Source organism: Electrona antarctica (genome assembly GCF_951216825.1).
Source record: "Electrona antarctica genome assembly, chromosome: 3".
NCBI classification, from domain to species: Eukaryota; Metazoa; Chordata; class Actinopteri; order Myctophiformes; family Myctophidae; genus Electrona; species Electrona antarctica.
Window position 1 is genome coordinate 28,577,886 of NC_136808.1, and position 17,230 is coordinate 28,595,115.

The window sequence follows — 17,230 nt, forward strand, 5'->3', positions numbered from 1 at the left end:
TCAACCTGAAAGCGCCCTGAAGGAGCAGGTGGTCAGATGAAATGACATATCTACGTGGACTCATCCCACTCTAAGAGAGAGAGAGAGAGAGAGAGAGAAGGAGAGGCAGTGCTGGAGTGCCATTTGTAAATCTATTTTAACGTAACGTATCTGTGCTTCGGAACACATTCTGCCAATTTGTGCATTCTACATTTGTAGTTGTAGGGATTCATTATTTTACTCTCTCACAACAATGAAAGAAAGAAGGTAATGTTTAAGATGTAGAAGTTTGAAGGCTTTTACACCACACGTCATATTCTACACATTTTACGACATACTTCACGTGTACACACGCTTTGCAAATCAACTGAAGTTGTTACGAGACCTTAGTCATCAAGGAGTCATCAAGTAGCAAAATATTTAATTTTGGTCACATTGAGGATAGTCACATTATCTGAATCCTAGAAGTCTTAGCAATGGTGCAAACGGAGAAGTAAGTTTACTAAACACCATGCATGTGTATGTTGCTTCATTACTACACAATTCACTGTGATGATGCTGGCCACAGCTCACCTGCTATTAACTACTTGAACCCAGGAACACATGTCATAGTGAGCTTGTAGATTGGCTATTTTCTGCAAAGACATTTTTTGTAGAGGTGAAAAAGAGCAGAGCAGCAGACCAAGTACAGAGACGGCCACAGTCCACTACGTATTAGTTTACTGTACTATAGACTATGTATACACTACTATATAGAATGTTTAGAGGTTGTTAAAGTGTGTAGTCCCTTGGGATATTAAAATAGGGTACAGGTTGTACTCTGCTTTCCAGACCAAAAGCTTTGCAGCTAGTTGGTTTCTTTGTGGTGTCAGTCAACTCATTTTCTTTGGATTTGGTCCATATTTGTCATGTAAAGTCACCAGGAAATTGGCCGCCCTCATTAATCTTTCTACTTATCATTGGACATTGTTTTGAAGCATTCCTCCAGTATATACAACCCCCACCCTCAGCTGGAAATTCCCTTTGCCCATTAGAAATTGTGTTATGTGAGTCATATCACTTATCGGTCATATAGTGTGCTTCCTACCCCGTGTCTGCCCTTGGAGGTCGAGGCCCTTTGAGTAGCAGCATCTCCCGGCCATCAGCAGTGTTTTTTAATACCATCACATGGTTTTAAATACCGGCGCCAGTGTTGAGGTGTCAGCCTCCCTGTCTCCCCGGCAGATACTTAGGGGTTAGAGAGTAAACAGGGCACCGTGGCTTGGCAGTCGACACACTAAGATTGGTTTACAGACAAGTGTTTTGCAGACCATAGGGGAGAGAGGCGGCAGCTTTGGATATGGGTCAACAGAGCAAGTGAAAAACAGCCGCCGGCAATTAACGGAATGATGATTAAGGGGAATTAGCATGACGTTGCCCAAGCCAACATGCTTCACAGTAGAGTCTGGGTTATACTTGTTTGCGCATTATGTCACACACTGAAAATAGCCAATCTACAAGCTCACAACATGTCACAGTGCAACGTGTTGTAAGCTTGTAGATCTTCTATTTTCGGTGTGCAGCTCCAGCAGGCAACTCAGTATAAATCAGGCATAGCATAGAAGCTTCTGAAGACATGTTAGAAGAAGACAAACTACTATGGCTAAGATGAAATTCACAGAAATTACAGATTTATATTTCATCGCATGACTGTATTGCTCTTTGAAAATAACTGATTTTCATTTCTTTTTTTAAAGAAAATAAATGTATAAAGAAAGCCACTGTTTTGTGATTTCGGAATTGTGAACTTCTGACAGCAAGGATCCAGGCATCCATTTACAATCTTACTCTTGTCTTTATATTTCACTCTCTTATATTTCCATCTCTCACATCTTCTGAGGTGCACTTGGGTACAGTACTGAGTCATGACTTATGGCTGTGCCCATTCTTTCCACTTTCTCCTCCAAAACTTCTTAACATTTTTTTGTTCCATTTGACAGCTTCCATTTGGCTTCAACTAGAGGACACATAGACTGTCTGAACCTCTTCCTGGGACACAATGTAGACATCACAGCAACTGATGCCACCGGTGAGTCAGACAGTAAACATGATCGCATCATAGTTGTGACATGTGTGTAAATGGTAATGAACGATGAGACCGTAATCACAGTCAGATCATGGTTGAGAGCCGAGTTTAAATGGTAATGAATGCTATGGCGCACTGACTTCAGGGATACCTGATTCTACCCTGTGATTTACTTTGCCTAAGTCGTAATCACCATGAATACTCATGGGTGTAACCATGGATACTCATGGGTGTAACAACAAATACATATATTATACTTTGGTACATGTGTGGTATGAGAGTGAAAGTGTTGACTCTTCTTTCATTTGAACATAGGTTATTATTAGCCTAAAGGTGCTAAGACAAATGTATTGTCATTTTGCTAGTAGTACATAGTGTGTGCTAATATAATGTCCCGTGCATCTACATTTCCCATTGTCTAGGTAAGAATGCTCTTCACCTGGCTTCAAGAAATGGTCATTCTCTTTGCGTGCAGAAACTCTTGCAGGTAAAGTGACTCACTCTCTGTGGAACAGTTAAGTCCTTGCAAATTACGCACACATCTTTTTTTTCCTCCAAGGCCAACATCGCCAATGACGTGTAACCTGTCAAAACAGTGTTTTAAATGTTTACGTCAACCTATGAGTCAGCGTTTCACTCTCGGTGAAACAGTCTAGCAGCAACTCACGATCTAAAAAAACAGCCACCATCCACTTCCATGTCGTTCCTCTCCATTTTTGGCCAGCATGCTATTTTGAACTGACCCTAACTAGGGAACTGACTTTTTTCCCACTGAAGCACAGAGAAAACCTCCTGTGTTCATCAACTATTGGGGGATCGATCGTAATGGAGATAAATATTCTGTGACTACTTTCCATGTACAGAACATGTACTGTACAGATTGCATGCTTGAAAGTTCTGCCTTGCAGCCAAACAGCAGCTACTATAGGCTGCTAGGGGAATTAGCTGTTGCTGGGGCAGTTCCTTGCCTCACGGCTCAGACAGCCGAGCCAACATATGATCATTCAACACCAGGTCCTGTTGAGTCACCAAGCGGATTTATGTGTTTACAGTGATAGGCTATCTCGACAACATTGTGCCCTCACAGCGTGGCTCCCCCCCTCCCCTCCCCCCAACCCTGGTATGGCAACCACCTAATAGAGGCTGGGGGGCTGTTGGTGGTGTTGACAAGCTCGCCCTCCTGCAAACCTGCCGTCCATTCTAGGTGCCGTCATCACGCTGCAGATAGCAGCCGGACACCCCCCCCCCCCCCCCCCCCCCCTCTCCCAAAACAACCCCCAACTCCTTCTGACAACCTGAACCCTTGAGGTATAGGATTTCTTCCCTTTACGCTATTGCCCCCTACCCCCCTTGTCATTTGACCGTGCTGCTCGCTTTTGGACCTTGTTGCTGGAGAGAGAAAGGTTTTTTATAGTGGGGGCCCCGAGCTACAGTAGCTTGCCCACAAGCTAGCTCCGGCTACATATACATAAGGCATTGAGTCCTCAAAGCGTTCATTGCGAGCCCTCATCACCGTGATAGTAAAGTGTCATTTGGTGAGTGACAGGTGTATGGGGAGATATCGTGGTGTTATAATGGACCGTCTAGCCTGACTTGACCTGTCTGTTGTTGGGCCTCACATTCACAGCCGCATCGACAGCCACCACCGCAGTTGTACCACTTTAACAGTTTTCTCCACAGCTGTGAAAGATGTCAACCAGAAATGTTATTCTGTTCAGTGCTTGAGTCAAATCTAAGTTACAAGCCTTGTTCATGATTGTTTATTTTAGTCGTTATTTGGTATACATGAACAACTTTGCAAACTTGTGAGCTTTTTCAGAAACTCTCTTTCTCATGTCTTTCCACAGCACAATTGTCCCGTTGGAAATGTTGATCTACAGGGGAGGACAGCTCTGCATGATGCTGGTAAGAAAACTCATGTCTCTTCTCCACAATTACCCTCTTAAGGCCAATTTAAGAGGGTGCCAACAGCACATTGCCAGAAAAGGTAAACAAGGAAGTGAATGTTCTTGTGCATCTCCGTGGTAAAGGGTCTTACTTCATCTTCCAAACCAATTCGACCATTGATTTTCGCAAGGTACGCAAAGGGAAACCGTTTGTTTTGACGTCACATTTACACCACGTTTGTCGTGCGACGCACCGGTTCACACGCACAAAGCATACATTGACCTTTACTAGAAGGCCTTCTTACCTTTATTTGTAGTTAAGTCCCCACCCAAGAGGTCCAGGTGTTATTTTGTGCAAACGTGCATTATTGGCTATTTCCCCTACCATAAGCCCTCAATGAATTGAATTGAATTGCATTGAATTGAATGGGGCATTCATAATGTAAAGGGCTTATATTAGGGGAAATAGCCAATAATGCACTTTTGCACAAAATAATACCTGGACCTCTTTGGTGGGGACGTAACAACTACAAATAAAGGTAAGAAAGCCTTCTAGCATGGAATTGTCCTTTAACTCTTGGAATTAAATGTAATCTCCAACAAAGTCGATGCTTGCTCTATAATTTGTTGCAGATATTCTCATGTCATGGATTTGATGTTGCTAAATGGGGTGAAATGATCAAAGTTGTTGTGCTCTTGTTTTCTACAGTCATGGCTGGATGCTCCTCCAGTGTGAAGCTTCTCTGCGACAGTGGAGTTTCTGTGAATGCCACTGATTTTGTGAGTACTGTCATTGTCTCGCGTTTGTGAATTTACAAATTATTGTGTATTCCGTGTTACTTTTATTGTAATCAGCAGTTGTAGTTATTGTTACTGTTGTAGTTGTAGTTACGGTTGACACTGAAGTGTTTTCTTCACACGTTGTGAAAAGAGATTGATTGATTCAAGTAAATAATTACTGTGGAGGCTAAATGCATGACTTCTTTACTGTTTTTGTATTTTGAGTCGTGACGATTGTGAGGCTGCTGATGGTGTTTATGTGCACTTGTTTTCCAGGATGGGAGGACCCCTCTGGTGCTGGCCACCCAGATGTGCCATCCACGCATCTGCCAGCTGCTGCTGGAGCGAGGGGCAGACATTACCAGTTGTGACAAACAAAACAAGTAAAGAAAATCACATTATGGCACCTAGATGTTTCAGTGAACTTCTGTACACAAACGGTGAAAGTGATTATGCGTGTGTGTTCAGATCAAAGTTTTGGCGATGAGACCAAATATTTGTAAGCACAACATTTATACTATGGTGTCACATGATGAGAATAGTGTTGTGATGTGTTCTTGTCTTCTTGAGTTATAAAAATATCAACCATAATATTACAGACATCAAACGATATGTAACATTCCAAGTCATTTTAGAGCTAATGTCAAAACTGCCTGCACAAGGTCAGAGGGTTTAAATCTATTACACAATCAGCGCCACGATTTCTTTGAAAATAGCAGCCCGGGGTGCCGCGCAGATATGGCAGCTTTTACTCTGAACGGCAGTGAACGGCAACGCGCATGCACGAACAGCAGGGAATATGGTGCAGAAGGAGGAGAGGCCAACCCCCCTCCCCCCAAAAATAAATCTGAATATTTGTCTCTTGTTTGATATCAATGAAAATGCGCTAGGACGTGTGTGTACACGTCCTCTCAATCGGTTGGGTTAGCTATGACGTTTCCACACGTCTTGCGGTCTAAATGGGTTAAAGAAACATAATCAATCATGCTCATCTGTTACTTTCCCCTTAAAACCGGCTGCCATGGCAGCATTACTTTATCTCTGAAGCCGGGAATGCATGCACGTCTCCTTGTAGTTTTGTAGTCTTTTTCAATTCTATTGTCGAGGATTTCTGAGAAGTAAACATTTAATAATGTCCCTTATAAAAGTAACTCTTCTCCATTAGCTGTATTCTATGATTCTGCCTAAAGGACTTTGGGACTGCTCATCTTTAGTGAGGATTCACACGATTGTCGTGTATTATGTAATCTATTTCACTTCCTTTGTTTGCTCAGCTATGCCTAGTACTGTTCTCAGCTCTTATCTGACCTAATCAATCAACAGACCTCCATGTGACGTGCAACATCTGTTTCCTAGTTATAGCTGTGGGCAGGTATAAAAATGGATCTATGAAAATCTATGTTGTTCAATGAGCCATACTGGGACAGGTCATGTACTGTACGTTTTGGCTCCTTACTCGAGTAAAATCACTCGTACTTTTGTCTGAATTCTTGTCTTGCCCATTTGTGTATATTATGTTTGATCAGCCAACTACAGATCCTGCATTCACATTATTCTGTGAAGTTTCTCAGAAAGACCTCAGATGTTAGGGTGTCTTTCATAAAACTGCCTTAGGTTTTAAAAGGCCTTTTAAAAATCGGCCTCAGGTCTAAATGGGTTAACCCATTTAGACCTGAGGACGCATGTGTGTCATATTATAGCTTTAAACCCATTCTGGGCGGGAACCCCTTTTGGTGTTTTAACTAAGCATTATGTTATACTTTAGCTATTGAAAAATAGCAGATCTACAAGCTCATAGCGCGCCACCGAGTGGCGCGCTATGAACTTGTAGGTCTGCTATTTTTGAAAAATCGTAAAAATGCGGCACAAATCTTTGAATATATATTCTTTCAAAGCGAACGTTTTTTTTATTTCGACGTCAGGCCTGAATGGGTTAAGGAAGAGTTGTCTAATATACAAGTGTCTCACACTGTCCTTCTGTGTGTCGTCCTCAGAACAGCTCTGATCCTGGGCTGCGAGTATGGCTGTAAAGATGCAGTTGAAGTGCTGTTGAAGAACGGTGCTGATGTGTCTGTGGTGGATAGCTTGGGACACGACTCTTACCACTATGCTCGCCTCAACAAGAACCAGGATTTGGTAGCCATGATAAAAACCCACCTCGACAATGCCACCAAAGGTCAGATGTCAACGCTCACTAACTTTTGTTAACCACTTAGGTGGTCTTTACACGAGAACGGTGTTCATAGGAAACGGCAAAATAAAGTATCGTTTGCTGGGGTCCCTTTAGACGAGAACAGCGTTTTGGGGAGGTGAAAACCTAGCCCCTTAGATAGCACATTATGTAGACTTAGATAGTATTTTAAACAGACTTATTGCTTGTTACGTAGACAGCTCTAGAATTGCACTTTATGTAGTCATAGCACTTTATAGTACACATGTATAATATATTATATAGTATAGTATGTATAGTTTACATAGATACTCCACTGTTACGTTCTTAGTTTACGCATGATTCATGATAACTACTTTTTATATATGTGATGTATGCCATGCTTTTGTTATTGCTTAATGTAAATCGCTCTCGATTAAGAGCGTCTGCTAAATGCCTAAATTGTAAATTGTAAAACGCAACAAAGTGAAACCACCTTCCAGAGTGGAAATCTTTGAGAACGCCGTTTTTACCAGTCTCTGTGTAAACAGGCAAAACGGCGAATCCGCAAAGCTTATGACATCATGGCTCACGTTGGCTCACAACGCATATGTTTATTACATTGATGCAGAGCCATATATGATATAATGGAGTTCCTACAATGAACAAGCCAGCTCCCTCCTCGCCTACAAACCATGATGTAAATAAAATGCCCCCTTTCTGATAGGCGGCAGCAGCATTTATGTAGCCTAATGTGTTATAAAATATCAGTGGTGAATTTTCAGGGCCTTCAAGGTATTCAGAGAAGGCCCTGGGATCCTCAAAAGAAAGAAGATAATAATTTTATAAATCATTTTTATTTTTTTGAATCAAATTTATTAAAATAGTTTGTGTCGCTAATCTGTTAATAGCCATAGTTGTTTTCGCCCCATTCACTGCGCATTAGAGCGTTTTTGTACAGGAGAAAATAACAGCCAATCGGAGATTTCTCTCTGGGCAGACTTTCCTCCATCGAGGGTATTCTAGCATGACCGGCCAATACACTTTAACGGCCCAGGTGTGGAGTGACAGTTTAACCATCCTGTGGCGCGCTTTGCCTGCATGCTCTGGGCTGCCTGTCAGCCTGTGTGTCACCTCGATGCGTTATAGAAAGCAGACGGCGAGCGACGGCCACAACCCTGTTGTGTTCTGGAAGCGTCATTCAAAACCCCAATAGGGTTGCGTGAAGGGGGAGCTACCTGGTTCTTCTTCTTGTAAATGGGTGACTGGTCTATTTAGCAGCCCGTTATCGCCACCTAGCGACATTATAGCGTTTTCATAAAGGGTCAATAAAAACTGAGAACGCAACAGGACTTTGCCGTTTTATCTGGAGATGGTCGCCGTCTAAAAGAGGCCTTAAACCCTTTTATATTATGTTGAACGAGGTCCCCCAAGGGTCTATACATTGCCCCTAAATGTTTTTCCCTCTACACGAAATGTCTTTGCCGAAAATAGTTGATTTGCAAGGACACAATCTGCTAAGTAATAGATTTTAGGATGATGTTCACAGCTATTATGACATGCTCAGAATACGGATGTTTGTGTTCTTGTGGTTAAAACGGTGTCTTCATCTCCAGCTTTGATGCATTCACTGTGTACAGTGTGTTTTATGGTGTCCTGCGAGTGTTTCTAACCATTGTTCTCACGAATGTTGCTTTCCTTCTTTTTTATCTTTACAGAGAAAGATTCTGCAAAGCTGGAACAGAGAAGGCGTCAGGTAACCCAACAGCTTCCACAATCCTTCTATATTCCATAGTGAAGAGAATCTCTCGCCATATTTTGTTTTTGCTTCATATCATGTTGGACCTTTAAGCCTGATTTATACTTTGTTGTACAACAGTGTAGTAGATTGAAAATAGCCAATCTACCTTTAAACTCACAATGCTGACATAATGACAGAGCCTAAAGTGTCCTTGTTGTCTACATGCAGTGATGTGAATAGCAATGAAGTGATATTTGAACGGCCAATATAGATTTTCATGATCCCATTGTTGGAAAGGTGAGAAGGCTCACAGATGTTACCCAACGTTCTAGAGCTGATATAAGAGGCTACAAAGTTTATTGGTCTAGGTCGCTGAATATCTCCTTTTTTACCACTGACCTTTCACCTTGTATCATCACATTTTCTGCTTGAAAGTTTAATAAAGTTTGAACTACTAAAATGTTTTGCACACATTGTGTGCAATTCCTAAAGTATGATTTCAATCTCCAGTCTAGGGCCCTGCATTTATGAGTAGTAGTAGTGTAGTGTGTCCATTTGGACAACATGGGGTCAATACTTATTGGCATCCTTCTTTAACATGGTTGGACACACTATCCACCCCAAGGAAATCTTTGACTGTCAGTCTATTGCGCATTACTGCCCTCTAGTGATTATAGTCAGTAACTGTTGAGAGCCTTGTATAGCAATTGGATGTGTTTCTAAATGGTTGGCAATAATAGATTTATCACAGCACTCAAGTGAGCTGTTGGAGGCAGTTAAGGCTAACATATAGGATCAGATCATTAATGTGAGTAAGCTTCAAACCAGAATTAAGAAAGCTCTGTGTTTGATATTCAAGTCCAAATGTATAGCCACCAATATGTGACAAACTCTAAAGCTGACCTGATCCATCAAACATCCCTTGATTCTGTGATAAATCATCATTAGACATTGATGAACGTTATGTGTTTGACTTCACAGGATTGGTACATGTAGTAATGATGCTGTGTGTGTGTGTATGTGGTGTGGTGTGGTGTGTGTGTATGTGTTGTGGTGTGGTGTGTGATTCAGGACCTAGAGAGGCAGAATGAGAGTCAGCAGGAGAGTCTGAGGAAGTTCCACCAGGAGCAGAGGCTTCTGCTGGACAAGGTCACCATGCTGCAGCAACAGCTCTCACAGGTATATACACAAAATACAAAGGTATTTATTATTATTTGTCTTTGTTTTGTTTTTGTAATTTTTTTCTTGTTTTTTCTTGTGTTTTTATCCCTTTGAATTCATTTTCAATACGCTAATCAATCAATCAATGAAATACAGTACTAGGGTAGGTACCCTCACAAAAAACATGCAGTAATTCTGGTCTCTAAACCGCCTCCCCCTGGCCAGCCGGGGCTCCTGATGGAGGGGAAAGGAACTGGTTGGAATAACGTGTTCCTTCCATGCGCTATGTCCAACCAGGGAAACTCCCCCCTGTCAGGTGTAAAGGAGCAACTTGGACACTCAGGCATGAAGGAAGCATGAGTTCAAGTCCGTTGCTCTCCCCATGTCCCCCATATATGGGGACTAGGTTGGCGGAGGGTGTGTAGAGCCCAGGATCACATTAGATAATTGACACAGGGGTGAAAATGGGTTACAAAATCGTGGGATAAAAAAAAGAAATACAGTACAGAACACACAACACCTACCTTTCACTCACCCAGTCAGACTTACCTTGTGTGGAGACCTCAGCCAGTTTACCATGCCTTACACGTTTTCAAAATGTGAAAAATAAAATACAATTGTCATAAACATAGTCCCATATAATCAAATAAACATAAAACGTAGTGAAACCCCAAATAATAATAACAATTTGGGAGGTGGCAGGCATGGGGTTATTTGATTTGAAAAGCAACCTTTTAGCCAAATGTTCCCCAACTAGGCATTCCCAAAATTGTATTCCATTGGCATCCCTATGGAGCACTGTCTACTCTACGGTCATGGAAAACAGGAAGATGTACTTTTGGCAACAGAATAGATATATGTGAAGATATGCACAGTGAGTCCTTCCTCTGATAACACGGCTCTGATGTTCTTGTTCCCCTGCAGGAAAAAATAACGGTGGAAGACATTCACAAGGAGGTACAGTACTAGCAAAGTATTGTACCATGACATGTAACCTATTAATAGATTACATGTCAGGACATTATTCTGTTTCTGTTACTTGTTTGGGGAAAGGAATATAATTACAGTTCCATGGGGTGTAACTAGGGACCGTTACAAACCACGGTCAAAACATATACAATAACTTTACAGTACCATCATGTGATCAAATATAGTCATTTCAACCACTTAATGTAGCATGGAAACCTACTGTTTCTACTGTTTACAACTATACAACTACAAAAAAATAATACTACTTTGTGTGTTTTGTTTTGTTTTGTTTTACCGAATCAGAGGGAACAGCTCAAAGTCTTACTTGGTGCCAAAGAGAGAGAGGAGGGGACGCGAGGCCTGGAAACGGTCAAGGTCCAGCTCCGGAGCACCTTGGTCAGTAACCCTAATGGGCATAAACATTAACATTGCTAGGCTATAATTCTGAGATGAGGTCTGTGGGGATTTGGTGTTCAGACCTATGTCCCTCCTATGCCCAGCTCTGTGCCCCATATCGATGATTTTATTGGCTGAGCAATATATGTACCCCATAGCGATGATTTGATTGGCTGAGCACGGAATGTGATGTATGATGATGTATGATGAGATACCTAGGCCCTTTTTGAAACTAGCTCCTCGCCACTCGCCCTACACACTTCCACTTGGTTTGAGCATAGATATATAAATAATAGAGATGGCCCTGGGATTCCCATCCCATCCAGTGCCGTCTCTATGATTTATATGTCTATGCTCAAACCAAGTGGAAGTGTGTAGGGCAAGTGGCAAGGAGCTAGTTTCAAAAAGGGGGCTATCAACGTGAAACTTACACACACTCCCAATAGGCCAAGGAAGAACCTCTACCCCAAATGTACTGTATCAAACAGGCCACTTCATGTTTTGGCCTATACATCTTGAACCGTAGTTTGTACAATCAATATTTTGTTCCCCTAGTGTCCTTGAATCATGATCTTTTCTTCATCAAAACACACTTTTTTCTACTACTTCTACGGACTCACATTATGTGTTCGCTAGGTGATCAAGATGTAGTAGTACAAAATGTGAATGGGAATGGAATTCCCATTCACATTTACATTTTGTAACAAATAAAATAAAATAAAATAATCGATCTTCTCCATATTTGAATCACTCATTGAGGAGCATTTTTCAGGTTCCATTCCCATTTTGCTAAAAAAGGCCACAACAAATCAAAGAATCGATCTTCCCCATCATTGAGGAGCATTTAATCAGCATAGAGCCAAAAGCTATTTCACTTCCACCCATTGAGGACACCACAATTGCTAATGTCACTGCTTGTTGTGTCAATATGTATGTCACTAGTTACAGCTTTGGCAATACTTTATATCGTAAATAAACATAGACCATTTTCCCATCAATGGCTATTTTCTTTGGTTTCGTGTTTTCAAAAATTTCAAGTCAATAAACCAATGACTAGTCTAAACTAAGTATGCACCCCCGAAAGGTACCAGAATAACTGAAACATTACTGAAACAACATTGTGCACTTAAGAAGTCATTGACTTCTTGAATTTTGTTCGTAAATTGGTCTACTCTCAGCTATACTTCAAATCAATGTACTCTTTAAAATGTATTTAAAACACGATAGCTTTGACAAAAAATTATCACACAATCATATTTAGCAGACTGGCTTACCTTTATAAAACAATGTTTGAGTCTGCAAGTAGATTTTCATAACCTACTGAAATAAATGGAATCCAATGGTTTCCTTGAAAATCAAATAAAGTATGGTATGCTTTGCAAAGTTATGTGAAGAATTCAGTCAGACATCATAGTAAATGGGCTAAACATACAAGAAAACTAGTTGAATAATATGCATGTTACTTACAGTAGTTTAGTCAACTCAATCTATTTTTGTGTTCACAGGGGGATTATGCTGGACAATCTGTAATCAAAGGTGAGCTTTGTTTAATTACGAATTCAATTGCAAGATTACAGATTACTCAACGGCAACACCATTAGAAAAAGTTAATTTGACAATAATGATGCTTTGCACTTGTCTCTTTTGCAGGCAAAGAGAACATTCTGGTCAAGCAGTCGCACAGCTTGGATTCTGATAAAGTAAGCATCTTGGTGGCTCAGTTTCATGTGGTTTACAAATTCAAAACAATACACTGTAAATGTGTGTTAGTGATTCTGTCAGCTTCAGTGGGCTTATACCAGGAGCTTTTATAATAATACTGATGAAATCCCTATCTGAAACAAGGTTAAGTCTCAATAAAAATCACACCCGTGTGAAGTGAGGGGCGCTAATATATTACAGTCTAACTCATGTTGATTAGGTGACGTAATGGTGATGTAAAACAAACGGTGCAAACACACACATTAAACGCCATTAACAATAAAGAGACAATATGACGTAAATGACACATTATGACGTAAATGTTCCCTTCATTGTCAATGGCGTTTACAAAACAAACATTGAACTAAAGACAAACATTACACCTGTGTATCAAAAATGGAATTAATTCCCGTAGCCACAGGAAAGAATCTTGGTTCAAAAACAAAATTCAAGTATCTCGAGAACCAACCGACTTCGAACTCGGCACGGGCGTTGCCATCTACCCAGGGAGTTCTGTGTCAAGTCGGTCAGATAGGTGGTTGTCCAGAACCGTCGATCTGGCCATTACACCCATACAGAACCACTGATCCGATCGCTATGGCCACGGAATGATATAAGTTGTAAATGCATTCCCCACCCAGTTATGCAATATCCGTTGTACCCGCCTCAAACTTTTTCAGATTTATTGTAAGATGAATATTTAATTAAGCGTTTTTACTTCTTGTAGCTGCTCCAGAATCCCAGCACATCACGTTCCATGTCTAGACCCTTAGAGTTGGGCCAAGCACAGGTAGGCTGGGACCTACCTGAGATGGATGCCCTCCGACGAGAGCTTGATGCAGTGAGGAGAAGGCAGCAGGCAGCTGAGGATGACACTGCACGGCTTCAAGCACTTCTCTCCTGCAAGAATAAGGAGTGCCAAGAATTGGTCCAGAGTCGAGACACCATCCAGAAGCAGGCTGATCAGCAGGTGCAAGAACTAGAGGATGCCTTGGGCGATGTCCAGAAGAGAATGCTGGATTCTGAGTGTAAAGTCAAGCAGCTGCAGGCACATGTGGTGACAGTCAAGGAGCACTTAGGAGGCATAGCAGCTGAAGAGCTCCGTAGCCAGCTGCGAGATGTGAAGAGTAAATATGAAGGAGCTTCAGCTGAGGTGGGTCGTGTACGCAACCGCCTCAAACAGAGCGAGAAAGCCTTGGAGGAGTACAAGAGCAGTGAAGGTCAGCTGGCAGCTGATGTCGAAAGGCTCAGCCAGGATATAAGCGCTGTAGCAGCCGAAAGGGATGAGCTGGCAGAGGCCTTGTTAGAGATGGAAGCCCAGCTGAAGGAGACGGGGACTAAACAGGTCGCCACAGTGCCAGCTGAGAAGTTTGACAACATGAAGAACCTGCTGTCCAACGCAGTGGACGAGAAGGAGCGCCAGCTAGCTGAGCTGAGGGAAGACTATGATCGCGTGCTAGAGGAGATAGCTGACCTCCACCGGGAGGTTGACAACCCGTCATCCCAAGGGTCCGTATCTGCTGAGGAGCACCAGAAGATCAGGACCACTCTGGAGGAGCACAACGCCTCGTTGAAAAGGAGACTCGCTGACGTGACCGCCAAGAGTCAGGCGCTGATCCAGGAGGTTGAGGAGAGCGAGGAAGAGAGGGAAATTCTCCGGGAACAGCTGGATGAGCTCAACAGTAGGATCGAGGCAGAATTTATACCCATCAGGGACCATGAGGAAGCTGGGAGGACTATGGTAAAAGCCATGGAGGAACTGGAGGACAAACTCGTAGAAGCCAGTGAACGGTATGGCAAAGCAGAAGCAGAGATCCAGCAGCTTCACACTGGGAACAGCTCACTGAGTGAGAAAATGACCAGTCTCCAAAGTGCCAACATGACACAGCAGTCTGAAATGGACGATCTAATGTCTCAAAACACTGAGCTGCTGCAGGAACTGGAAGTGCTGCAGAAGAAATGTGAAGACAGAGAAAATGAATTGGTACGTGTCTCGGTGCAGAGTGATTCTATGAAACAGAGCCTGGAGGGAGACTACGTACGCAGAAACCTGCACGAACACATGAAGATGGAGCTGAGCGCTGCTTTGGAGAAGGCAGAGGCCGAGATGTTGAAGTTGGAAAGCAAGAAGAAAGAAGGTGGGGAAGAGCTGAGAAATGTGAAAGACGGAAGTGACAAGTTGAAGGAAAAGTTGGAGAAAGTTATGTCGGCGGTGGAAAAGGACTATGTGAGCTTAAAAGTCCACGAGGCTCTCAGGGAGGAGCTGAGTGCTGCCGTGGCGGATGCAGAAGGCCGTGTGAAGGAGGTGTCCGCGATGTATCTGTCAGCTCAAGAGGAAATGGTGAAGCTTAACCAGGAGCTGGAGGCTCAGAAAGGAGAACTGGACACCATACAGGAGGCCATCCAGGCCAAGTTCATCCCACTGGCAACCATCGAGGAGAGAGAACGTTCTTACAATGCCAAATTAAAGGACTTGACAGGAAAGGTGTTAGACATGGAAGAGAAATGCAACAGGGAGAAGTCTGTTGGAGAGCACCACAAACAGGACAAGGAAAAACTCAAGATTGAGATGGAGTCTCTTCGAAAGAGATTAGAAGCTGCATCTGTTACTAGTGAACAACACAATGAAGTGGAAGTGAACTACAAGGGCAAAATAGAGGACCTGACCATTAAGTTGAGTGACCTAGAGCAACAGCACAAGCAGGTGACTGTCCACAGAAATGAGCTTGTAGAGCAGAATGCCAGCTACATTGCAGAGAGGCAAAACCTCCAACAACGCCTTGAATCAAAGGTTGCCCAGCTAGAAAACTATGAGACTGAGCTCAGAACCCTCAGAGACACTGTGCACCAAACTCAGACTGAATGTAAAAAATCAAAGGAGGCTCGGCAGGAAGAGACCCAAAGGGCTTCCACCATGCAAAAGGAGCTCCAGGAGCGCTTCGGAGATCAGGCTACCCTCCTCCAGCAGCATGCCCAGACCAAGGGAGCCCTAGAGGCTGAAGTGGCCAAACTCCACCTGGCCCTCCGCGAAGAGGAGGAGACCAACGCTCAGAGGGCCGACGACATCACAGCCCTGCAGTCGGAGCTCCTCCGAGCTACACAGGCTCTTGAAGAGCTCCGTGGTAAGGAAGACCAAATGAACCAGCTGAAGTCAGAGAAGCAGCGACTAGAAGAGGAAGTCGCTGACCTTGGCAACAAACTGTTGGGGCTGGCTGGACAGTGTGAGGAGCTCCATCTGGAGGTAGACCAGGCGAGGGAGGCGGATTCCAGGGCTAGAGCAGAAAGGGACACGGTGCAGCAGAAAGGCCAGGCCATCGAGAGAGAAATCAGGGATCAGAAGGAGAGGTATGACGATTCACTGAGCACCATCGGAAATCTGCAACAGAGGATCCAGATGTCAGCTGAGCAGACTGAAGTCAAGGACAAGAAGGTGGGAAACATTTCTGTAATTATATTTTTGCTGCACTGCAACAAACTATATTTATTATAAGTAAACTCAACATCCAAGGGTGTGTGGTACCACTCACCAACATTAACAAAGGACGAGGACAGTGCCTCAATTACACCAATTGATTTTGGCCAGAAACGGGCTGGGTTTCATTCTGGGATGATGCGTCCAACTCCTCCTTTGCTATACTTTATATCCAGTTTTGGCAATAACTGACATTTTTTTAAGCAGTGTAATAGTGTATTAATATCAGTGTTAACAGCTGTGTGTTTTTCTCAGATCACAGAGTTGCTGACGGACGTTGAGCGATTAAAGCAGGCTCTGAACGGTCTGTCCCAGCTGGCATATGCAGGCAATGCCCCCAACAAGAGACAGACGCAGCATGTGGATACACTCCAAGCCCAAATCAAAACCCTCCAGCAACAGCTGGCTGTAAGTAGGCGCATAATACACATTGATATAATGTCTGGAAGAACTCTGGTGGAAGATATTATTTTGTTGCTGTTGGGCAGAAACCTTGTATCTAAAAAAGAATTCTTCATATATTAATGCCCTACTTTGTCCATACTACAGTGTCACACAAAAGTTACAAAACTTGTCTACAAGCTCACAACCATTTCCTGGAAATTAACAGTTTTAGACATACAAGGTTTCCACCTGACAGCATCGATATGACTATCTGAAGCTTCTGTCATATCAGCACAATGACCAAAGTTCCAGAAGAATAATATTTCTCTTTCTTCTTCTGTTCTCTGCTGTAAGGATGCTGAGAGGCAACACAGGGACGTGGTTTCAATTTATCGAACTCATCTTCTCAGTGCAGCACAGGTACGTTACCCTGAGTCATGGCAATTAAGGCTTTGGCTTGTGTGAAATACTGTAAATATATAGTATGGAATATGGATAAGTAATCACTTCATATTTTGAAATGTGGCTTGTGTCACTATATGACAAT

At 42.8% G+C, this 17,230-nt stretch overlaps 1 protein-coding gene across 3 annotated transcripts in view; it reads left to right on the forward strand.

Moving 5' to 3' along the window:
- Window positions 1-17,230, forward strand: part of uacab (uveal autoantigen with coiled-coil domains and ankyrin repeats b) — a 51,170-nt gene that overhangs the window by 31,071 nt on the left and 2,869 nt on the right. For all 3 annotated transcript variants that reach the window (XR_013789465.1, XM_079496138.1, XM_079496139.1), the window contains exons 3-17: window positions 1,959-2,047; window positions 2,467-2,531; window positions 3,892-3,949; window positions 4,640-4,710; window positions 4,987-5,093; window positions 6,705-6,886; window positions 8,578-8,615; window positions 9,672-9,779; window positions 10,686-10,718; window positions 11,034-11,126; window positions 12,632-12,662; window positions 12,777-12,826; window positions 13,555-16,257; window positions 16,555-16,707; window positions 17,038-17,103. Coding sequence is in view for 2 of the 3 variants with exons in the window: in XM_079496138.1 (XP_079352264.1) it covers window positions 1,959-2,047; window positions 2,467-2,531; window positions 3,892-3,949; window positions 4,640-4,710; window positions 4,987-5,093; window positions 6,705-6,886; window positions 8,578-8,615; window positions 9,672-9,779; window positions 10,686-10,718; window positions 11,034-11,126; window positions 12,632-12,662; window positions 12,777-12,826; window positions 13,555-16,257; window positions 16,555-16,707; window positions 17,038-17,103 (3,847 nt within the window). In the remaining variant the exon portion in view is untranslated. The remainder of the gene's footprint in view (window positions 1-1,958; window positions 2,048-2,466; window positions 2,532-3,891; window positions 3,950-4,639; window positions 4,711-4,986; window positions 5,094-6,704; window positions 6,887-8,577; window positions 8,616-9,671; window positions 9,780-10,685; window positions 10,719-11,033; window positions 11,127-12,631; window positions 12,663-12,776; window positions 12,827-13,554; window positions 16,258-16,554; window positions 16,708-17,037; window positions 17,104-17,230) is intronic.